Here is a 25,080-nt window from a genome sequence, read left to right as displayed (position 1 = left end):
CTTTTGAAAGCTCCTTGTATTGTCCCTGAATATATTTGTATATAGTTATCATATCCCCTCTTAGACGCCTCTTTTCTAATGTAAATAAATCTAATTTAGCTAGCCTCTCCTCATAAGTTAGAATGTCCATCCCCTTTATTAATTTGGTGGCTCTTCTCTGCACTCTCTCTAGTTCCATAATGTCTTTTCTTAGGATTGGTGCCCAAAATTGTACTCCATATTGAAGGTGTGGTCTTACTAATGCTTTGTAAAGGGGCATAATTATGTTTACTTCCCTTCCATCCATTGCCCGTTTGATGCAAGATAAGATCTTGTTTGCCTTTGCAGCTACTGCATGACAGTGGGCACTATTGCTAAGCCTGCTGTCTACAAGCACTCCTAAATACTTCTCCATCAAGGATTCCCCCAATATATCTCCATTTAGTTTGTAAGTCGCCTTTTTATTCTTGCATCCCAAATGCATAACCTTACATTTATCTGTATTAAACCTCATCTGCCATTTACCTGCCCACGTTTCCAGTCTCTCCAAGTCCTTCTGAAGAGAAATTACATCCTGCTCTGATTCTATTACCTTACACAATTTAGTATCATCAGCAAAGATGGAGACTTTGCTCTCGATCCCAACCTCAAGGTCATTAATAAACAAGTTAAAAAGCAGGGGTCCCAGTACCGATCTCTGAGGTACTCCACTCACGACTTTAGCCCAACCTGAAAAAGTTCCATTTATGACAACCCTCTGTTGTCTGTCCTTTAACCAGTTTTCAATCCAGTTTTATTCTCGTGGTGAATAATGGATGGCGATTCATCTTTGGGGGTAGACTTTGATTTATGTCCTGTACACGCTTTCTTCACCTATCCATCAATTTGCCTTGTCTCAGTCCCTCCTTTTGGACACTTCTGATCTAGCCCCGTTAAGATTGTGGGTTTTTGATCTGATCATTTTATTCTACCATCTGAAGCTGCCATTCTTGCCCCTCTTTGGATGCAGCGGACGGTGGCGATTGGACTGCCTAGGATACAGTTAGCTACGGTTACACGTTCTGGTGTGTAGGTAATAGACTTGTATTTGTAGAGTGTGTGTATTAACTCACTTTGTCATAACACTGGGTACTGTATAATGGGTGCCTATTACATATCTGGTTTGACACTCTGTATCCCACGTCCTGTGGCTCTTCCTAGATGGTGCCTGTGATGGTAAGGGTAGCCAGTCTTCATAATAAAGGTGAAGCCTCACTGGTTACCCCTGAAAACCATGGGTCACTATGGGGGACACTACTGTATGTGTATGGTAAACTTTATTGTTGTCCAATAACATATAAAGGAGATGTGACCGCTCATCCCATAGCTATGTATAAACAAAATGAAGGTACGTTTAAGCAGGTGCTTGGAGGGAAGAAGGACTTATTTTAACAGAGTTGATCCAAGGAGGATCAGAAAGATTCCCTCTATTATTAGCACTCAATGCTGGGTATAAGTAGGCGGACTATAGTGGTCCAACAGATACTTACTGTTATTAGGTCTATTGACCATTAGAAACCAGAAAGATCAAAAAACAAAAAAGTTTTATTAAATTCAAATATTGGCTAAAAACACATACATACATTCATCCATTAAAAAGAACCCCATAATGAAGTGGCTATGTTTGAAACCATCAAAGTTAGGTGTAACTTTCTATCATAAATTCTGGCTGCTCTCACCAAGCATCTATTTCATATGTATAATACTGTTCAGGTCAGCAGGTATGTATTGGCATTAGCAGATAGGAAAATTCAGTGTATAATTTCTCTTCAAATAAGGACTGATTTAGTCCATCATCATAAAGGTACTCATGGTTTTATATTCTCAAACAACAATCTGTGGTAAGATCTTAAGTGTATCTCGTTTGTATAGTGATAACTGAATTAATTATCACATTCATACACTATATACACAGAGATAGAAGCGATTGGATGTAAATTCCCAATGAATATATACATATGTCTCTCTCCTATATGACATCCAAAAACGCGTCTATATACTCCGTATAGAGAAGTTACATCCTTAGTTGTGTATAGATCCCCATAATGTAATCTCAATAATAAATGACATATATACGTAATTACATAAATACACTGTGGAAATACATTTCCTACATCGGATACTTCTGCTGATCTAGCTGCGATCAATGCTCGAGCTCCTCAAAGGACGTGAGTCCGTAATGGATAGGGAACAGAGTTAGACTTCAGCGGGTCAAATAGCAAGGAAAGTGTAATCGATAATACAAGCCTGTCTGTTGCCACAATCTATAGAATCACTTGTTTGATGCCTGTTTGCTGCCTGAATCAGGAGATGCCGCCACTTCTGAGGACGTCACTTATGTGACGTCTCACATTCCCGACGATCGTTTCGCGTGTACACCACGCTTCGTTGTTACCCCATTTTACCCGCAGACCGCGGGTACGCGTATGCATGTATGCATGTTGTTCCCATAAGATCTTCCCTTTAAAATATTGTATTACCCACCCGCTATACTTAGTTTAATAGTTGTATTCCCGAGCCCAGCTTAGAGAAAAAAAATGTACTTTTAAAATGTGTATTCATCTCTATACAGACAGTCCTGGTATTTCGATAAGTAGCCATGATGTCTGCATAGAGATGAGGGATCAAAGAGGAGAAGGGAAGTCGAGAGGTGTCAAAACGTTTGGTGAGCGGGGAAGGGCGGTATACTGTGTCTGGAGACAAAGGCACTTTGTGTTCCCAGACTCGGTGGAGCCTACCCAGTGGGAGGCATAGGGCTGGCAAGGGGAATCCGTTGCTGATGGATACGATTCCCATTGGCCACTACGAATTTCCCGCTTGCCAGCATCCGGAGTCTCCTCAACACACCTCCTCCTTTGACGTGTACAGCCAGGTGAGCCCCCAGCTCCGATTGGCTGGTACAGCTACGATCTGTTCTCTGATTGGTCGCCAGCCCCTTCTCCATGTTGAACATAGAACAGCGCTGTCTATATAAGGGGACTGGCCAATCAGAGAACCAGATGATCATTATTTTATTTTAGCCTAATTGGTAGGAGCGCAGGAATCGTTCGTTTTATTTTCTATATGTAAGGCCTATTTTTTTACCAGCAGCAAACTTCTATAGGGAGAAGAGCAGTATTATGTACAGTTTCTCACAAATATTAGGCAAACCTTTTCTTTATTGCATACTCCCTAAGGGCATTTTTTTTATATAGTATCACTGAAACATCACACGGTAGGTTTATTGGGTCATCTTCTTTACATAGCAGTTATAGCGCCCCTACCAATTTTCCAACCTTAAGAGATTTTTTATTAATAAGGAAGCAGAAGCCAGAAATTGGACTAATCCACAAATTAATATTACAGATTGTCCAACAACATCTAAACAGGAACCTTCAGATTGTATACATTCTAAATTCAAACCAAAATCCCACTTTTTTCCTACGTTTGCAAAAGGAAACCATCTAGAAGTCTTTTTCCAATTAATTACTAAGGATCTAGAGGCTCTAACTGCCAAAAATAACAAATACCACACAAATCTAACTAAAGACGAAAAGATAGCATTAGAAGAATTGGCATCGGATCAAAGTATTGTAATTAAACCAGCAGACAAGGGAGGGGGAGTGGTAATCATGGATTATAGTTATTATATGCATGAAGCCAAAAGAATTTTGGGCGATACCAACACTTACCAAAAGTTAAAATCCAACCCCTCCATCCTTTATAAATGTAAGGAATCCGCTTCTGGCTTTGATTATAGCTTTTGCAGACTTCTGCATTTGCAAAAGCTTCCTCTGGCAATCAATGGCACATGTGCTGCCTCTCATTGCAGCTTCTGCCATGTGCTTCATCATTGGAGGAATACTCACACACCCTCCTCCTGTGATTGGATCTCCGCCCTTTATATCCTGGGCTTTGGCACTGAAACAGTGCCGAGCATAAATTCCTACCCTGGACGTTACTATCTCTGCCACAAGCCACCCTGGCTTGTATCCTGGTGTACTAACCTTTCTGGTTCTTGCCCCTAGTTCCTGAGGCCGCCTGCTAGTTCCATGTGGGGGCCCATTCCTGACTTCTCTGCTGAAGCGTTGTTTCCTGAGGCCACCTGCTAGTTCCATGCGGGGGCCCGTTCCTGACTTCTCTGCTGAAGCATTGTTTCCTGAGGCCGCCTGCTAGTTCCATGCGGGGACCCGTTCCTGACTTCTGTGCTGAAGCGTTGGTTTCCCGACGCTGCCCTGCGGTGTACTTCGGCCAGCCTGCTGTCTCCCCCTGCTGAGACCGGCGTCATGGGCCGAGGCCGTTCCTCACGAAGAGGCCACTCCCGCGCTCACACTCCTAAGCTGAAGCGGGGAACTCCTGACTACCTGTTGCCGAACTCCTGCTTGAATAACGACGATGCTGCCTTCTCCAATCCTGACCCTGCTACGTACGACTACGAACTGCGCACTCCGGATCAGTCTGCGCGGACTAAGGTCGGTGATTATATAACCCCACCCCAGCCCCGCGGTCCGGTCCCGGTTTGTGGCGAGCACAATCGTAACAGTATGCTCGGCCCCACAAAACCGGACCGCGCCGTGGCGGGGGTGGGTACATTTTTTACTGTAACTGCGGACCAGTCCCTGTTTGGAAGACCATACCTGTTTGAGAGACTGCTTCCGCCTGAGAGTGCGTTCTTGTATGAAGGTTTAACCCCTCAGGAAAGACTGATTCGTAAGGAACTCCTTACTAGATCTCAGCAATTTAATGAGGAAAGAAAGTCTCAACAGGCCCTGCTCTCCCAACGGTTCTGGGTTTTGTCCTCTTCAGAACAAAAGACTCTAGATCAGATTCTAGATGCCACCTGTGTGTTATGCCAAGATCTTGACTTAATCATAAGTGAGCGGGACCCTCTTCTCGCTGCCTACGCACTTTCTAATCACAATTTCTATGCTGCCAGTCCTATTACTAAACCTGTGGGGTTACTACCCACTCCTAAGAAAGGCCAAACCATCTCCCTGTCACTCCCCGCTAAGGAAGAATTTGCCACGGTCCCTAGTCCTGAGTTAACCTCCCTGGGTTCTTTCCCCGAGGTTATTCCTGTCTTAACCCCTGCTAGACAGGCCTATGAGTCCCCCACTGTAAACCCTTGCATCCCCCAGGTCAGTGTGTCTTCCCTAGCACCAGAAAATGAATCCTGTTTGCCCTCTCTTTCTAAACCAGACTTTCTAAGCTCTGTTCCCGAGGTTATTTTGGTTTTAACCCCTGCTAGTCTGCTATTTGAGGTCCCCATTGTTAACCCTTGTATCCCGCAGACTAAGCTGAAGTCTCTAGGGCAAGAAGCTGAAAACCCTATGTCCCCACTCTCGGAGACTAGCGTATCTTTTCCTGATTCTCAGGTACAGCCTAACTTAACCCTTGAGGTTTTTCCTATGTTAACCCCTGCAGGTCAGCCCTATGAACCTCCCATGGTAAATCCCTGTAGTCCGCCAGACAAGGACAACTCCTTAGCTTCAGAGGATGAACCCCTTACGTCCCCTGACTCAGCTAAAATTCTCGGGGCTACGCCCCCTGAACTTTCGGCAATAATACTGGCTCCAGTTAAAAGTGTTCTGGAACCGTTTGTTTCCCTAAGCCTGTTCGCAGAATCCCCACTCCTAGGTATGTCGCTGACCCAGTCTGTCACTCAGCGACCTGAAATCCCTGCTTCTGAGCATAGACCCCTTTTCGTGGAATCTGTAGTCGTTTCTGATGTCCCAGACACTCTTTCCCAAATACCCACTTCAGAGACCAGCACAGTTGTGGTTGCCCCCCTTGTACTGTCTGTGTTCTCCTCTTCTCAAATCCTAGGGTTAAAAGCGAACAGTACATATTATGCCCCTTTCCAAGTGACCCCTTCTGAGATCAGCGTATCTGCTGTTGCTCCCTTAGTACAATTACAGTTAGGGCCCTCCTTTTTGAAGGATCAGGTTTTCAAATTTAAAACTCCCTTTTCCCTTGATTTTGTAAACCTGCAGTCCCTTCTCACTGTAGTTAAAAGTTTTCCAGCAGCCGCTGAGTTAAGCTCTGCCGCTGCTAAAACTTCTGTTGTAGAAGCAACCTTCCCTAGTTCACTTCCGTTTATCCTATCTGTTATTCCTGTCCTTGACTCTAAGTCTGTCTCCTTGGCACCGGTGACAGCTATTAGCCTCCCTTCTACGGTCCCTCAGGCTATCACTTCAGAGATCAGCTTATCTGTCCCTGATCCCTTACTACGCTCTGAGTCTCCCCTTATAGCTTCTAGGGTCTCCCCAGCACTCCCTGTGTTAACCCTTGGCTTCTCTCTGACTCCTGAGGTAGAGCCTGACTGCCTGCTCTCCACCTCTGTGGTAGTCTGTGAGATGCCTCTCACCTTTTCTAAGATTCCTGTTTTGCAAGGTATTTCTCCTATTAAGTCTGTGATACCTGCAATTCCTGTAATGGGTTCTAAGACCCCTATCACTGAGTCTCCTATGGAGTCTGATGCCCTCACTAGGGATTCTCAGGGACCCAATTCAGAAACAAGCACAATGTTCTCTGATCTTATTACAGTAGCTAGTTCAGTTCCTGCTTGTTCTCAATCACCCACTTCAGTGACAAGCAAGATGTTCCTTGTTTCTATTGGAAAGTCTACCCCAGTTTCTTTCACGGATCATGCCACAGCCTCCGGGATGATTAAAGATGACTTTAAGTCTGGGATGCCCACTCCTTTAATAATACTGTTTCATGCTGATTCGCCCACAGTATTCAGGGTATCCACTACTGACTGTATGTCTACTACCACGAACTCAGGGGTATCGCATTTGGAACTTTCAGTAATACCCGCTGTGTCCCTTTTCTCAAAAAACCCCGTCTTTAAGATGGACTTGTATTTCTCTGTGTCTCCCACAAGACTTGGGGTACTTACTATTGACTGTCCTGTCGCAAAACTAGGGTTATCTCTCAGGAAGGTGCCTGGAACTACCGATGTTAAGAACCCTATGTTTAAAACAGTAATATTTTGCATTGCTTCTCCCACAGTATCATGCGAGACCTGGGTACCTGGGACCTCCACTCCTAAGCCAAGCTCTGGTTCTCTGTTTTCCTTCTCTGTGTTGGAGGTACCCAGCATTAACCCCAAGACTTCTATTCCTAAGCCTTTTGCACCGCTTACCTGGCTTCCTGCTTTCTCGGATAAGATCTGTTTTCTCACCTTTCAAACAGAGTCTTTACTCGCAGGTTTCTGTGCGGTGTCTGAAGTGCCCTTTCTGGATTGCATGTCTTCATTCTCTAGGACGAAGACACTCATGCTGGACCTCGTTGCTTTGCCTGAGGCATCCATCCCTGTTCTTGATGGCCCCACTATGGGTTTGGACGTGCTGTCCCCTACTGTCTCCGTGATGCTTTCTATGCCCTTCACCAAGACCATAACTTTGGATTTGATTCCCCCCAAATTTCAGAGGCCAAAGGAGGTGGATCCTGCAACTGCATGTACCACAAGCAACAATTACGTAAACACTACTACCAGCTCTCTCGAATTGCTTGGGATTACAAGCCTGGTTCGTATCAAGACTACTGCTCCAATATCTTGCAGTGAACCCGCCCGCCCTATACCCTCGCTAACCACCACCCTGAATTCCTTTGGAGCTAAAGACTCTCGCAACTTCTTACATGCTGATTCCACCAAGGCCATTGTCGGCCCCGGATTCCCCAATGTAATTTTTGTCCGACAATCAGTGTCCTGTGTCCCGTATTCTTGGATTATTACTATGCACCGGACACCTGGCTGCTGCCCTTCTGATGTCCCTATTCCGGAGTCCCCTGGTCCCATTGCCCATGTACCAAAAACCGCAGTGCCACCACTGTTCCTTGCAGCACTCGCCAATATACACCTGGATTTTGGACCTAAATCTTGCCTGAGACACTTCAGGAACAACTCAATGTCTCTCAGACCTATGAATGGTCCTGTCCACCCAGGCTTCTCACCCAGTGGTGGAGGTACTGTAAGGAATCCCAACAAACCATGGGCTTTCAACGCCACCTCTCGCCTAAGGAGGTTTAGAAACAACTCCATGTCCCCCAAATCTGTGATGGACCCTGTTCGTCCGGAGGTCTCACCTGAAGGGGGGGGGTACTGTAAGGAATCCGCTCCTGGCTTTGATTATAGCTTTTGCAGACTTCTGCATTTGCAAAAGCTTCCTCTGGCAATCAATGTCACATGTGCTGCCTCTCATTGCAGCTTCTGCCATGTGCTTCATCATTGGAGGAATACTCACACACCCTCCTCCTGTGATTGGATCTCCGCCCTTTATATCCTGGGCTTTGGCACTGAAACAGTGCTGAGCATAAATTCCTACCCTGGACGTTACTGTCTCTGCCACAAGCCACCCTGGCTTGTATCCTGGTGTACTAACCTTTCTGGTTCTTGCCCCTAGTTCCTGAGGCCACCTGCTAGTTCCATGCGGGGGCCCATTCCTGACTTCTCTGCTGAAGCGTTGTTTCCTGAGGCCGCCTGCTAGTTCCATGCGGGGGCCCGTTCCTGACTTCTCTGCTGAAGCATTGTTTCCTGAGGCCGCCTGCTAGTTCCATGCGGGGGCCCGTTCCTGACTTCTGTGCTGAAGCGTTGGTTTCCCGACGCTGTCCTGCGGTGTACTTCGGCCAGCCTGCTGTCTCCCCCTGCTGAGACCGGCGTCATGGGCCGAGGCCGTTCCTCACGAAGAGGCCACTCCTGCGCTCACACTCCTAAGCTGAAGCGGGGAACTCCTGACTACCTGTTGCCGAACTCCTGCTTGAATAACGACGATGCTGCCTTCTCCAATCCTGACCTTGCTACGTACAACTACGAACTGCGCACTCCGGATCAGTCTGCGTGGACTAAGGTCGGTGATTATATAACCCCACCTCAGCCCCGCGGTCCGGTCCCGGTTTGTGGCGAGCACAATCGTAACAATAAAAAGGAGTTGCTGACCCTATTAGAAGATGGTAGAAAACAGGGTATATTGGAAGAACATGAGTTTCAATTTCTCAACACACAAGATCCCATGTTCCCTGTTTTCTACTTTCAACCAAAAATACATAAAAATCTCACACATCCTCCCGGAAGGCCTATAATCTTTGGAATAGGGTCACTAACAGCCAATCTCTCTGAATTTATAGATAGCTATTTGCAAGAAATAGTCAAAATACAGAAATCCTATTTAAAGGATACTAGAGATGTGATAATGTTATTCAGAGATATCCAATAGCAAGACAATTATTTGTTAGTCACTACAGATGTGACGGCCTTATATACATCAATAAAACATGTTGATGTATGTAGAGCCGTCAAGACCTTTTTGGAGAAGGGTGGGAAATTTCCAAACAAACAAATAGAATTTCTAATCAAATGTATACAATTTATTCTTCATAAGAATTTCTTCTGGTTCAATGACAATTTTTACCTACAACTGTGTGGGACCGCCATGGAGTCCAAGTTCGCGCCAAGCTACACCAACCTACTCATGGCCATGTGGGAAGATCAATACATATGGTCATGGGAAGGACTGGACGCGAACTTGGTCACATGGCGGAGATACATAGATGATATCATCTTTGTTTGGAGAGGCACACGAGAGGATCTCAATGTGTTCCTCATTTACCTGGATGCTAATGAATTTAATTTAAAATTTACGTCTACAATTAGTGAATCTACTGTAAATTTCCTGGATCTTACAATCTACATAGAAGATAATCTAATTAAAACTAAAAATTTCTTTAAAGATGTAGATGCAAATAATTTTATTTTACAGTCCAGTTGCCATCTTAATAAATGGATTGCAAACATCCCATACGGACAATACCGTAGATTGAAACGCAACTGTACTGATAATCATATATTTGAGGAGCAATCTGCTATACTATCTAGGAAATTTGCAGAGAGACACTATGATGCCAATACAACACATCAAGCATTGGTTAAAACTAATTCTACATCTAGAGAATCTATGTTGATTTCAACTAATAATAAAAACAGATTGGAACATAATATCATAAAGGTGCCCTTCATCACACAGTATAATAAGGATGCTAATAAAATAAACAAAATTCTTAACACACATTGGCCCTGTGGCAGGACGGCCTGTAGCCGAGGTCAGGGAACAGTCCACATGTATAGTTTCAGGATAAATAAAAACTTTCAGTGGCTTTATTTCTCCATAGTAACATAACATGCGGGTACACTGTCCCTTTAACAAAATAAATCCTGCTCCACTTTGGGAGAAAAACTGACCTATATAGCACAGCAGACCTATATAGCAGGCTGGCTGGCTAAACCAGAACCAAACCATAAGGGTACTTTAAGCAGTCAGTAAACAAATGAATAATCCTTACTTTAGTTGAAGTAGTCTTTGGTGAAATCCTTCTGGCTAAGGGCTCACGCAGCAGTGTGCTTCTCTCTCTCTCTCTGGCAGCTACTGCCAGTCACATGATCCTTTATCTACCTTGCTGGCTCTCAGGTGTCAGCTAAAGAGTTCTGATTTCCTAACTTCCACCTGAGTTAACCCTTATGAGTGCTGGATGAAGCACTCAGACATATGTCTCCCAGGCGTAACTGATAGGAGTTGACTTCACTCTGTCACATACCTCCCCTGTTTGTGTGTGTCTAGTGTCCCACACGGCTGAAGCCCGACCCTCCACTCCTTCCCTTGACAAAAAATCAGCATTTCCATGGTCCTTTCCAGGTCTATGCTGAATATCAAAAGAGAAGGGTTGGAGGGCAATATACCACCTGGTCAACCTTGGATTTGTGTCCTTCATGGTGTTTAACCACTTCAAGGGCGCATGATCAGTGACCAGGGTGAAGTGTACTCCGGTGACATAATGTCTCAAGGCCTCAATTGCCCATTTTACAGCAAGGCACTCCTTCTCAATAACGGAATACCTCACTTCCCTTGGGAACAGCTTCCGGCTGATGAACAGTATGGGGTGTTCAACACCATCAAATTGCTGAGACAGCACTGCTCCCAGTCCTACCTCTGAGGCATCCGTCTGGATGATGAAGGGCTCTTTAAAATCTGGGCTCCGAAAAGCCGGGCCCTCTGACAGGCACTTTTTTAGCATGTCAAAGGCGTCTTGGCACTCCCAAGACCATTTAACTTGGGTCGGGGCACTCTTTTTTGTCAGATCTGTTAGGGGTGCAGATATTTCTGAAAAATTGGGGATAAACCGCCGGTAATACCCTGCTAACCCCAAAAGGGAGCGGACCTGTGTCTTTGTCTGTGGGGTGGGGACTTCCTTTATGGCGGCCACCTTGCTAGCTAGTGGCCTTACTATCCCTCCCCCAATGGCATAGCCCAAGTACTTTGTAGTGGATTTACCCAGGGCACATTTTTTTGGATTTGCAGTGAGCCCTGCTTCTCTTAAGGACGTTAGGACTGCCCTTAACCTTTTTATATGAGACTGCCAGTGTCTGCTATAGATGACAATGTCATCCAAGTAGGCTGCGGCATATGCCCTATGGGGTCGTAGTACCTTGTCCATTAACCTTTGGAACGTGGCTGGAGCCCCATGTAACCCAAATGGCATAGTGACGAATTGGTATAAACCGAGAGGGATGGCGAAGGCAGTTTTGCATTTGGATTCTTCCGCTAGAGGTATCTGCCAATATCCTTTCGTGAGAACTAGGGTGGAGATATACTCTGCTTTACCAAGCGAATCAAGCAATTCATCCACCCTAGGCATTGGATATGCATCAAATCTGGATACAGCATTTACCTTTCGCAGATCCACGCAAAACCTCACCTTCCCATCTGGTTTAGGGACCAACATGATAGGGCTACACCATTCGCTGTGGGACTCCTCGATCACGCCCAATTCCAACATGTCTATTATCTCCCTCTCTACCAGGTCTTTTCAGCCCTCTGGCAATCTATAGGGACGGGACCGTACTTTTACGCCAGGTTCTGTCTCAATCCTATGGGACACTAAATCAGTCTGCCCTGGCAGCTCAGAAAAAACATCTGGGAACTGGTCACATACATCAAGTAGGTCTGACCTTTGTTCCGTTGTTAACTGCTCTCCCATGGGAACCTGATGGTCAGTGTACGTACTACCCTTTGGAAGCTTTGGACCCAAATCCGTCTCTCCTTCCCGAGGGTGAATGAACAGCGATCTCATCGTTTTCCAGGGTTTCAGGAGGTTCACGTGGTAGATTTGTTCACCCTTCCTGGACCCTTGTTAAGAGATCTCATAGTTCACCTCCCCGGTGCGGCGGAGAACTTGGAAAGGACCCTGCCACTTCGCAAGGAGTTTACTCTGTGATGTCGGTAGTAGTAGCATCACTTGGTCCCCAGGTTGGAAGACCCTCAAGCGAGCATTTTGGTTGTACTGCCTCTCTTGACGTTCTTGGGCAGATTTGAGGTTTTCCTTCGCAAACCGACCTATCATGTCTAGGCGGTTTCTAAGGTCTATGACATACTGAAGGGTATTCTTGGAGGGGGAGGGCTCCTCCTCCCAGGATTCCTTCAGTAGGTCGAGAATACCCAGAGGTTGGCGTCCATATAGGAGCTCAAACGGGGAGAAGCCTGTGGATGATTGGGGAACTTCTCGTACCGCAAACAACAGGAAAGGGAGAAGTTCATCCCAAGCTCGCTTTTCAGTGTCCACAAACTTCCTAAGCATAGTTTTTAAAGTACGGTTAAAGCTCTCTACCAATCCATCAGTCTGAGGATGGTAGACCGAGGTCCAGACGGTCCAATAACCTCCAATAACTTCAGGACATCCTGCATTAACTTTGCCATGAAATTTGTTCCCTGGTCAGTTAACATTACTTGTGGAAGTCCTACCCTAGAAAACAGTTCTAACAGCCTGTGAGCAACCTGTTTAGCAGTGGCTGATCTCAGAGGGAAGGCCTCAGGATACTTGGTGGCATAATCAACAACAACGAGTATAAATTTATGTCCCTTCGCAGAGGGTTCTAAAGGTCCGACCTGATCTACCCCAATTCTCTCGAATGGGACGGCTACCAAGGGCAGAGGAACCAAAGGAGCCGGCTTCTGTCCTTTTTGGCTAGTTAACTGGCATTCAGGACATGTCTCACATAGTTTCATGATGTCACCATGTATGCCTGGCCAGTAAAACCGGGACGAGATGCGGTCCGTGGTCTTATCTCTGCCCAAATGACCACCCCATGGGAGAGTATGGGCTAGGGTAAACACTGTTTTAATCAACCCTTTAGGGACTAGCATCTGTCGAATGACCTCCCCTGTTTGTGTAACCTTATTCACACGATATAGTATGTCATTCAACAGTTCAAAATGTGGAAACACTTTTACACCTTGTTCATCTATTATCTTGTTGTTGACCTGTACCACCTTCTCATATTGTCTAGCCAGAGCTGGGTCCTCCCTCTGCCTCTGACGGAAGTCAGGAAGATCCAGGTCTGGCAACACTCCCGCATCTATCTGTTCCCCACCCTGGTCATCCCCGGCCATGACCTGCAGTCCTTTGGGTGGACTAATGTTACCAAAAGTCCCAGCCTTTCTTAACCAGTCCTCTTTTTCCGCACGTCTCTGTTTACATGTCTTTGGGACATGGTGTCTACGGGGGAAAATCTCTGGGGAAAAAGGGAACAAGTCTCCGGGCTTCTCCGGTACCAGAGAAGTAGGCTCCGTAGGAGTAGGGGCCAACAATGTTTCGAGGTAGGGCCAGTCTCGGCCAAGTAGAACAGGAGCAGGTAGCCAGGGAGCAACTCCCACTAGTAGGCTAGCCTCTTGATCCTGGATACGCAGTAGAACGTTCGCCGTCGGGTATCTCTTTGTATCCCCATGGATACACTCGATATTCCAAGGAGAGTCATAAGATAGTCTATTGCTTGGAATTAGGCCCTCTAGGATCAGGGTTTTTCCAGAGCCCGAGACCAGCATGGCGTTTACTTTTGTCCCCTCCAGAGATGCTGGGACTAACCACGGATTGTGGTCCCCTCGGAGACAAGAAGTGGCAGTGGTTCTGCCATATGAACAGTCCATTTCCTCATCTCCTGAGACCGCAAACTCGGTCGTCCGCGGAAGCTCTCGACGGGGCTCGGTGTTTGGACCTCTCCGCTGTTGGATGGGGTCCTCCCTTCTGGTTGGTGGGGTTATTCTCTCCACCGGGTGGGTGACAGGAGTCCAGGTTCTCGGGGAATACTGTGGGTGGCGGCCTCCCTTGAGTGATCCAGTGGCCTCGGACCCAGGATGGGAGTCTCTGCGGGAGTTTGTACCAGGAACCCTCCGAGATGGGAAAGGGTCTTCCGATCGGGTTGACTGGATCTCCCGAGCTGGCGGGTTGTAGACCCCTTGATTGTCTGCTCTCCTGCCTCTAGTATCACTGGAAGCAACTGGTGTTTGCACCGGCCGTTCCCAGCTATCCTGTTGGGTGTCGTCGCCCAGGAAGTTTTCCACCAAGCAGACCGCTGAATCCAGGGAAAATGCAGCGTGTCTTTTTACCCAGGAGCGGGAGGAGGGGGGCAGTATCTGTATGAACTGCTCGAGCACAAACTGTTCAAGGATCTCTGCCTTGTCATGTTTTTCCGGTTGTATCCACCTGGCACATAAGTCTACTAAGCGGTGGGCTACGACCCGGGGTCTGTCTCGGTTTGTATATTTGACTGTCCGGAACCGCTGTCGGTAGGTCTCTGGTGTGAGGCCTAGGCGATCCAGAATAGCAGCCTTTAGTTTCTGATAGTCTATGGCCTCGTCCGCTGGAAGAGCCTGGTAGGCTGCCTGAGCTTCCCCTATGAGGAGTGGAGCCAGAGTCGTTACTCAGCGATCAACTGTCCAGCCGTGGGCCGTGGCTACCCTTTCAAAAGTGAGGAGAAATGCCTCTGGGTCTTCATTTGGCTTCATTTTAGGCAGCATCACCGGTGGGTTATTTGGAATCCCTGGTCTGCCTGGGGTTGGGTCTTCGACCAGCAGTTGGAGTAGCTTTTCCTCTCGCCGGGCCTGTTGCTCATCTTGCTGGACTTGTCGCTCAGCTTGCTGGGCTTGTCGCTCATCTTGCTGGGCTTGTCGCTCTGCTTGCTTCTCTGCTAACTGGAGCTGTTGCTCAAGGAACTGAGAAAAAAAATTCTCCATTTTTTTTTGTGTGGCCCTTCAGATACAGGGGCCGTCCGACATCCCACTTCTGACACCACCTGTGGCAGGACGGCCTGTAGCCGAGGTCAGGGAACAGTCCACACGTATAGTTTCAGGATAAATAAAAACGTTCAGTGGCTTTATTTCTCCACAGTAACATAACATGCGGGTACACTGTCTCTTTAACAAAATAAATCCTGCTCCACTTTGGGAGAAAAACTGACTAATAACACAGCAGACCTATCTAGCAGGCTGGCTGGCTAAACCAGAACCAAACCATAAGGGTACTTTAAGCAGTCAGTAAACAAATGAATAATCATTACTTTAGTTTAAGTAGTCTTTGGTGAAATCCCTCTGGCTAAGGGCTCACGCAGCAGTGTGCTTCTCTCTCTCTCTCTCTCTCTCTCTCTCTCTCTCTCTCTGGCAGCTACTGCCAGTCACATGATCCTTTATCTACCTTGCTGGCTCTCAGGTGTCAGCTAAAGAGTTCTGATTTCCTAACTTCCACCTGAGTTAACTCTTATGAGTGCTGGATGAAGCACTCAGACATATGTCTCACCAGGCGTAACAGATAGGAGTTGACTTCACTCTGTCACAGGCCGATAATAAAAAATGACCCAGTTTTGGGTAAACATCTACCAGATAGAGTGCAGATGGTCTATAAAAAGGCTCCAAATATTAAAAACAGGCTAGCTCCCAGTGCATTGAGGAGACAACCTGTGACCAACCACTCTACCTGGTTAGATCCACCAAAGGGCTTCTTTGATTGTAAAACGTGCACAGCCTGCCAATACAGTTCTAAAATGGGTGATAGTTTTATATCTACTACCACACAAAAATCATATAAAATCAAACAGCATTTAAACTGTAGATCTAATTTCGTAGTTTACCTTTTAGACTGCGGTTTACAATACATAGGCAAAACCATACGCCCCCTCAGAACCCGTATATTAGAACACCTTGGTAACATTGAAAAGAAATTAACCACTCATAGTGTTTCTAACGATTTTTTATTATTTCACAATGCTAATCCAAAAGCTAATTTAAAGCCATAGAACAAATTTTGCCCCACTGGAGAGGGGGAAATAGGAATTCCGCTCTTATAAAGAGGGAATCCTATTGGATGTTCGAACTCCAAACAATATCCCCCTCAGGTTTGAATCTAGAATTTGACATCAAACCTTTTCTGTAATGCATTATTAATATTGTGTTATCTAATCAGTCTTTTGTTCTCCCTTAGATTCCTTCACCAGTTATTTACATAAATCAGTTCTCCTATAGATCGCTATATTATGTGTTGTATAAGTTTATCCCATAGACTTAATACCGTTTTAATTATTGTTTTAATAGTACTTTATTATTATTTTAAATATTGCTTTTTATTATATAAATCTTTCATTATTGAAATACTTTAATAAATCATGTTATTGTTCCCTTTTGAACTCCATATATGTATGATGTGGAGGTAATACACTACGTCATCGGCTATGTTTAGCCTTTTCACTCACTCACTCAATTACCCAATTAGCCATCAACCTATGGGTTTTAAGTTTAGAGTATATTAAGTCCTCAGTCACCAGTTACCGACACTCCTGAAGAAACCAAGGAAGGTGAAACGCGTAGAGTGTCGCTAGCAAACGTATCTCACAGCTGACCGGAACCTTGGATCCTGCTGACGTCACTTCCGGTATCGCTGAAACGCATCCGTGAGACGCACGCCACACAGGGAAGCAGAGTACAGGGGAAGCAGAGAATCAATCTATCCTGCAGCCGATATCCAGTTGTGAGATCTAAATGCCTGTTTAATTCTTTTATCATGTGAGTGCATTGCATCTTACCTATTCCATATAAATGTTTGCATACAGTCTGCACTATGTCCGGTTTTCTTTTGGTCATATAAGGTACCCATGGGCATACTGAGGTTTACATCCACACCACCGCAGCTAAAGATACCATTACGTGTATTTATTCCATCTCACACTTGTGAGTATTTTACCTAAAGATTTTAAGAAAACATCTCCATTGTTATCACAACAATATTGCACCATCAGAATATTTTCTTCTATTTCCACATGTTTGCGCTTCCCAACGATCAACACTTCACAATACACCCCAGTGTCAGTCTGGACATCACCCTCCATTGAAGAGTAGGTGAATGTAGAAGGCTGACAGAAAGAAATATATGTAAGTTTTATCATATTCACTCCATGGAATTTGTGCACCAAGTTTACCTCTACAGTAAGGTAACTATGATACTGGCTTTGGCCAGCTTTAAATTGCACTACCCGCAAAAGCATATGCTTTATTTAATCCCTTCAGGGCTTTCTCACGTTTTCACTAGTCAATGGGACAACTATTACATATATTCACTGTAGGTACCTGCATAAGGGTATGCCTTGACATAGCATGCAGGCTTATAAATGCTTTGGCCAAATTGTTTAAGCAAATAACCCTTTTTCAGGAGATCATTAATTTATTTTAGCCTAATTGGTAGCACAGGAATCGTTCTTTTTCTGCCCTTTTGTGTATCTATTTTGGGGCTGGATGGTGATCCTGGCCCCTCTGTGAGCACCCTGCCTTCTTAAGCGAAGTATTTTTTCTCTTATCTCTTTATATGGTTTTCATTTAGAGTGCCCTGGACTTTTTGTACACACACACACACACACACACCATCAGCTGCGGATTTCAAAATCCGCTGTGCCATGGCACTTAGCTCTGGCGGCGGCCTCCTGCTTTTGCATCTTGGCATAATTTCATCATCAATATGACATCGCACGTCGCCCTTCCATGGTAAAACTACGCCATGGGACATCACATTGGTGACATCCTCTGCATCATGTGACGATGCAAGTCAAAAGTAGGGCAGCAGCAGGGAGGCGGCCTGCTTCAGCTAAGCCTTCCCATTAGGCCCGCTTCACCCGAGAGCGCGGAAAATGTATATTGGGGTGACATTTTTGCCGCCCCGGGCCTAATGGAAAATCCGCCACTCTATATATGTCCTAATATTGCCTCGGTCCATTCTGACGTATCTGAATGCCTTGTCATTCCTTCGTTTCATCCCATATTCAACTACTGAAACACATTTGTTCATTGTGTACATTACACTAACTGAGCAAATCAAACACCGACTTCTAATTGTTCCTGCAATTAATGTGCCTCACTTTGCCTTGTTAATTGATCAGTGGCAGATCTGCGTTTCTACAATTTTGAGTATTAGTTGGTCCTAAATAATGTTGGTAAAAACATTCATTCAAATTAGACCATATCATCGACACAAATTCCTCAAATGTTTTTACTTGAATATACAAGCATAACAGCTCCTTCCTTTTTTCTCATTTGGAATTTAGTTTTTACAGTATTGCTGGCATTATTAATACTCAAGGATCTCCTATGTATCTATGGAATCTATGGACTAGCCTAATGTAAAAATGTAAACACTTGTTAATGTTGGTTTCTTGACACTCTTAAAGATGCCTAAACAAAGTTTTAATAAACATGCAGGGAAACAATACAAAAATAATTTATTTATACATAGAAAAATTGCCAGCATATCACAAAGTATTTCATTTACCATTAAAAAAAAACAGTAGTATATTTGTTGGTATGAAGAGGCAGACATTATCTCAGGGCTTTACTAACTTGGGAAACGTGATCAGATATTTAAATTATTATAAGATTCTAATGCTAAATCAAGGTTTAGTTGTGTACTAATGATCATAAATCACATAGTCATATGTAGAAATATAGTTGTGTTTGTGGACATTTATATTCACTGACCTGATACAGAGTTATGCTACACATTACAGTTGCACACTGTTTAGCAGAGGGCACCTTTCATTTTTTTCCTTAGCTTAGAATCATTTGCACTGTGTTAATTTGCATATGTGCTGATAAATCTGATCTGAAAATGCTTCAGAAGAAAAGGTTTCCTTAACTCTTGCATGCCCAGATTTCCCCATTGTGGTTTTAAGACTAGGATTTTTCACAAATTGTTCCATTGCATTAGAAAACGCTTTAGGACTGGGATCACACAGGAAACCTGTGACATCATTTACAATAGATTCCAGGGGACCACCTGAATTAACAGCGATCACTGGACAATACATATACATAGCTTCTATGGGAACTATACCAAAATGCTCATTACTTGGTGTGTAGAGTACACATATGCAGTTGTGAAGAAGAGAAAGCTTTTGTTTATCAGAAAAAGACCGTAGGAATGTAACATGACCACTAATTTCGTGTTTGGCCGCAATATCTTTTAACTCATTATAATGCTCAACATTCTCTAAAACCCTCTCATCATATCCCCCTGCTAATATGAGATGAACTTTTCCCCAATCTTGTGAATTAAGTCTGCCATGAAGGACACATAGGGCTTGAAGCGCAAGCTTAATATTTTTCTTCCTTTCAAATCTGTTGATTGAAAGAAACACAAGATTTCTTCCCACGGGAACTAGGTCACTCAGATCTTCATAAATTGCAGATTCAAAGTTGTTGACATTTAATGATGGATAGAGGACATCTGGCTGTATGTGAGCTAATGAAGAAAATGTATTTTTGAAGATGTTAGCAGTGAAATGGCTATTTACAAGAATACAGTCTGCCATGCCTGTAGTTTTCTCTTCCAACCAATCAATTGGTGCTCTGTAGATAATTTTGAGTGTCGATATCCTCTGGGTAAGAAGCTGATCGGGAAAATGGCAATAGAACAAAACCTTCTTTGGATTTCTGGTCAACTTGAAAAAGGGGATACACGCAGACACCTAAGCAACAGAAAACAAACATGATTTAAGAATAATGCAATTACATGATACATCATGTACATCAAGAATAACTAGAACAAAAAAAATATGCTTAACAAAATGATTGCACGTAACAAAGCTTTTTATCGCACCCCTTCCCTGCAAGAAGAAGAAGTGACAACTGAGGAGACTGGATGTGACTTAGACAGTTAATGCTAAAAAAGGAAATCAGTGAGACTGACTCCAAATCATTCGGACTGAGAGTTGACAGGTCTGTAGATGCCATTCTTAACGTCAATTTAGATCACTTTCTTAAAGCAGCAATGCTTCAAATACGTATTTAATTTTTATTATAAATCACAAGAAAAAAACATCTCAAATGTGTTTCATTTTAATGCTAAACCCAACTGCACTTATAATTTAATGTAAATCAAAAAATATATATACAGTACTTGCCCTGCACTTCCCATTGATACAATAAGTATTCAACTTGATTTCCAGGGGGAGGTGCATAGAATCATCGTTATGGGATTCCCTTATAACGTTTACTAATTGCAAACTGATGCACCCGAAAGGTTAATTTTTTTACACCAAAACATTGTGGGTTTTAAATGGTCGGAGGACTTTTTTTATGGAAGTGTGCGATTATCTGCTTTTCAATATACCGTTTGCACTCATAACGTATGCATATCCCAAACTACTACAGCTTTTAGGTTGTATGTATACACACACAAAAATATTGTTCCATTTCAAAGCTTGTATATGTACCCTTTTATATACAAATACTGGCAAGACTTTGCATCTGACTCACCTGGTCGCAAAATATCACATCGAATTGCTCCCCACTAAGAAACACGATGTACAAGGCCAGGAAGATTATGCGGATATAGGCGCACAGGGCCTGGCAGCGGCCGAGCACACTCCGGGGAAGCCAGTCTCCGCAGCACCGAATAGGGATACCGGAATCCCGGGTCTCGGAGAAACAGTGTCCAGGGTCGTAGTGAGCCGTCCAAACCTGGACTCGGCAGCCCCGTGACCTCAGGGCCAGTGCCGCGTCCACCACCAACCTCTCGGCTCCCCCAATACCGAGGTCCGGGTGCACAAACAGGACAGTCGGAACCATCCTCACTTCCTCCGAGTCGACTGTGACAGGACCGCACGCTCAGGGACCCCGCCCACAGCTTTAACCCCTTCCCTGCCGAGATAAGACGCACTCCTAGAAAAAAAAAGTAATTTAACCACTCGCTGAAAAATAAAACGTACCCTTTAATCTAAAATGCATATAAAAGATCCAAATGTATGGATCAAATGGTTAATTAATGCCAACATTTATAAAAAGTTGCAAGTTTATTAAAAAAAAAAGTCATACAAGTGACAACCGTTTTAAAATAACGAGTAACTAAATATGTTCTGTGCTATCTGTATTTGAGAAATTATATTGAAACACTATCTGGATAAGTTATCGAGTGTCTAGTAAAGTTAGTATATACTGGACTTCTGTTCATTAAATCAATGTGTGCGCTGATACTATATCTCAATAGCCAACAACGTGTCTCTATAAATCGCCAGTGGTTAAGAGATTTGGGGTTAAAGGCAGTAGACAGTTCATATAATATTTTGGTGGTTCAGTAAATAAAGACTGGTGTTACAAAAACATATAAGGTGTGACCCTGTCTCCCAGTGAGATGGGTTCTGAAGTGATGAAACTGGTGGCCATGCTCTCTCTGGATAGAGGAGAGCTCCATCACGTAGGTGAAGTCGCGTAATTACGTACGAGGCAGCAGACCGCTCAAATCAATTAATAGTGGATATTACAAAAACGAAGTTACACAACAGACACATTGAGGAAAATAAATGAAACGTCAAGTTCAGCTTTTCGACCCAATATTTATATAACTGAAGCAATAATTTCTCACAGATGAAAATATGACAGATAAAACATTACATGCGAGGTCAGCTGCTCGTTTCCTATCAAACGGCTTTATTCTGACTTGCCGAAACCCTGTTTCCTGTATGTATGAACTGCTTTTTTTTTGTCCACAAATATATTGAGGCGCGTTAGGACCTGCAGTACAGATTCCCTTAATGTGGAGTCACTCCCCGCCAGTGACGTCACCGGGAGCCGCCTGTCGGATGTGGACACATCAGCGCTATCCATGTTTAGCTGCCACGAGTATTTGCCTGACTTTCCCACCTGTCCATATAAAGCCTGCAGAGAAAATGTCCCCCGAATTATTGTGTTGCATTTGGTCTTCAAATTGGTGCGTTACCGAAACAAATTCTGGGAAGAAGAGTTTTGCTGTGTATGGCATATCATGAAATACGGGAGCCGGCAGTTACACTTCACACCGCTGACGTGTCCCGCGCCTCGCAGTAGGAAAGGACCCCAGCGGAATAAAAAAAAAACCTTCAGCGCGATTGGTCTGCACGCGGGGTTTCTGTGACGTGTCGCTGGCGGGGATTATGGGTCCGTGACACCGCCTTCTTTACTCACACCGAGAAAAGGCAAGGAGCGGGACGCACGCAGGGAAGCAGTGCACATCATCATCACCATGGTAAGCAAATGTGCGCACAGTATAAGCCATCGTTTGGTCAACATTTGTGTCGTTATCCCTAGAGTAAAAATAATATCGGAGGCCTGATGCCGAGCTCCTGCAAACCATAAACCCTGCTACTCTTTTTTTGGTTTCCTGTCTTCTCAGTGGCTTGGTCCAACTCCGTTTCTTTTTGGAAAGTCGTAATTGTGCAGGTAAATGGTGGTAGTTTTTCAGGCTTCAACGGGTTAAGCAATAAAAATTGACATTGTGGCTGGTTTTCATCGACCGACAGCCTAATTCATGACACATTGGGTTTGGTGCTTCAGTAACATAACAAAACGTACAAGCTGCTTATACTCAACTTCAAGATTGAAATAATGAATTAAGAATGAAAGTGAATCTTACTTCCTAGGCCCAGATAGAGGGGGAAAAAACACACTAGGAGTACAGAATACACCCACAATAGTTTGCGTGACTGTATTCTCCACTATAATCCTACCAGAAAATGCATAAAAAATTATTTATATAGATATTCTATCTCAAATACAAATGAGCCTCAGCTACAGGCGCTCAGACTTTGCACTAAACCTAATATGTACCCACTGTTTGACCAAACGGTCACTAACCAAGGGAAAACCTTACAGTGTAGCAGATAAAGTTCAATCCAGTAAGTCCAAAAGGGGGCAGTGGATATTCACAGTTGAGTGCAAATAGCTGCACGGCTATTCGCACTCAGTAGAAAATAAAATGGAAAAAAAATAAACACCCCAGCCAGGAATCGAACCCTGGTCCACTCTGCTAATGGCCTGGAGCATAACCATTGAGCTATAAGACTTTCTGATTTTGTAGTGAATAAAGACATAGAAACCTACCTACCTACCTACCTATTCGCACTCAGCAGGAAATAAAATGGAGAAAAAAAAAAGACAGAACACTCTCCTATTGACATTCTATGCCCCCTGCATCTGTAATCAGCGCGGCTTTAGGCTGAGTCCCCAGTCAGCACTGTGACACGCGCCCGGCGGGGGGTTGGCGCATGCACATGCCCGGCGGGGGGGGCGCTAGTCCGCGATCTGCGGTCTGAGGGGAGAGAGAGTTTGTGACAGGAGGGGGTGTGGCGGTAGGTTTGCGGGGGCGTCGCTATGACGTCCCGCGGCTGGTTCGCCCTCATTGGCTGAACCATCGGCGGGGGCGTGGCCACGCCTCCGTCACAAATGCCACTCTCAAAGCCTGAGAGGGAGCGTGGCGTGCTGGCACACGAGCGCTGCGCCCTGCAAAACCGTGCAATTTGTGGCTAGGTGCACGCTCATCTGGGGGCGCGGCCACAACGGCACTGAGCTGGTTTACCCTCATTAGGTGAACCGCTTACGTGACGCGCTTGGAGGCGGCAAATTCAATTTTGCTTGCTCTGCAAGCGTCTCAAGCCCCGATGCTCACCCTGGCCAGACACATAAGGCCTCGGCCAGGGTTCCTGCTAGCGTGCGGAGGCGCGCTGAGGCTCAGGGAAAGCGGGTGCTTTCCCTGGCCTTAGACAGCGCCGTCCGGGCGTGCGTCGCGGGTCGGCGGGCGGGCCAGTGACGTCACAGAGCTGGTTTGCCCTCATTCGGCGAACCGCTCACGTGCGGCTATTTGCACTCAACTTAACTGAGTGCGAATAGCCGAGCTGCTATGAACACTGTAATGTCGGTAGGTTTCTATGCCTTTATTCACTAGAAAAACATCAAAGTCTTATTTTTGTGGTTATGCTCCAGGCCATTAGCAGAGTGGACCAGGGTTTGATCCTTGAATCTTCTTCCGCACCACCTGCGGAAGTAGACTCAAGGATAATGTCTGGGCATCATGGAGCAGCGGACGCGCTGAGCCAACGGGCGAAGTATCCCTGCAGAGGAAGAACGCTGCATCTCCTGAACACAATTTGCCAAACCATTGCCTGATTTTACTGGATGTTTGTGAGTGTAATTCTATTTTTGTCTTGAGTAAAAACTTTATTGCACCAGAAGGTGTGCGCTTTCTGCTCTTCTCTTTTTCTCTGCTTCAGTAACATAACAGGGATAAAGCAACTAACCTGAATCTGAGGTGCAGTTTCTCCCCCCCCCCCCTCGATTTTCCTAATTTTTATATCAATTTGTAGACTCATATTCAGTGTTATTTAAAGTTGTCTTCTCTTTTGCTCTCGAAGATAAGTGAAGGGAGCTAAGAGAGCTTAAATATTCCCGAGTAAGGGAAAAATGTTTCAGATGTTGAATTGAACAGTAGTTCATGTCTTGAGTTTTTTAAATAGACTAGCAAAACCTGTGAGTAAAAAAATATATTAACCAAATAAAACCAAGTATGGCTCCCTTACATGTGAGAGTATAGAGGGACACAACAGGCCACGGATAAGGGAACCTCGATCGTGACGGGTCCTAAGAGAGCCAACTCGCCAGTCCTTCTGGTATTGGTGTCCTTCACCAGATGCTAGAATCCGGATGATCCTGCGAGCCTTTGCCTGCCACGTTCTCTCCACTCAGGTGCCGCTCGTAGTCTGCTCCACAACTCTTTCACACAACTACCATCCTGCTGGGTCGCGCTCCAGTTACGGCAATGTACGGGACTCTCAGTGGAGTGATATCAATATTCAACTGACACAAACGGAATATAACGTTCAAATTAAAAAAAAAAAAAATAACGTCTGTCAGTGGTATATTGATGGCTCTCCACGGAGAGCCCCCTGCATTGCGGGGACCTCAGAGCGAACCA

At 44.8% G+C, this 25,080-nt stretch overlaps 1 protein-coding gene and 1 long non-coding RNA gene across 4 annotated transcripts in view; one reads left to right on the top strand and one right to left on the bottom strand.

The window, feature by feature from the left end:
* Window positions 1-18,563: 18,563 nt before the first annotated feature.
* Window positions 18,564-22,180, bottom strand: ALG2 (ALG2 alpha-1,3/1,6-mannosyltransferase). 3 transcript variants are annotated; one of them, XM_075586419.1, is made up of 3 exons: window positions 22,075-22,180; window positions 20,616-21,020; window positions 18,564-19,825 (listed from the first exon to the last, which is right to left on the bottom strand). In XM_075586419.1, the coding sequence occupies exons 2-3, from the start codon at window positions 20,925-20,927 to the stop codon at window positions 18,917-18,919; spliced, it is 1,221 nt and encodes a 406-aa protein (XP_075442534.1). In that variant the 5' UTR covers window positions 20,928-21,020; window positions 22,075-22,180; the 3' UTR covers window positions 18,564-18,916. The 3 variants fall into 3 exon arrangements, with proteins under 3 accessions (XP_075442534.1, XP_075442533.1, XP_075442532.1); XM_075586418.1 differs by having other exon boundaries at window positions 21,999-22,164; XM_075586417.1 differs by lacking the exon at window positions 22,075-22,180 and adding an exon at window positions 21,750-21,932.
* LOC142487317 (uncharacterized) overlaps window positions 21,934-25,080 on the top strand; it is a 48,580-nt gene continuing 45,433 nt past the window's right edge. The window contains exon 1 of the long non-coding RNA XR_012799192.1: window positions 21,934-22,359. This is a non-coding gene — a long non-coding RNA (uncharacterized LOC142487317). The remainder of the gene's footprint in view (window positions 22,360-25,080) is intronic.

The sequence above is a fragment of the Ascaphus truei genome, chromosome 2, assembly GCF_040206685.1.
Source record: "Ascaphus truei isolate aAscTru1 chromosome 2, aAscTru1.hap1, whole genome shotgun sequence".
NCBI lineage: Eukaryota > Metazoa > Chordata > Amphibia > Anura > Ascaphidae > Ascaphus > Ascaphus truei.
This window is presented reverse-complemented; position numbering and strand designations above follow the sequence as displayed.

Bases quoted from the DNA above. Each gene is read 5' to 3' on its own strand.
- ALG2 (XM_075586419.1), bottom strand. From the start codon at position 20,927: ATGGTTCCGACTGTCCTGTTTGTGCACCCGGACCTCGGTATTGGGGGA. The intron at 19,826-20,615 runs GTGAGTCAGATG...TCTGTTGCTTAG, and splicing joins ATGTGATATTTTGCGACCAG to GTGTCTGCGTGTATCCCCTT.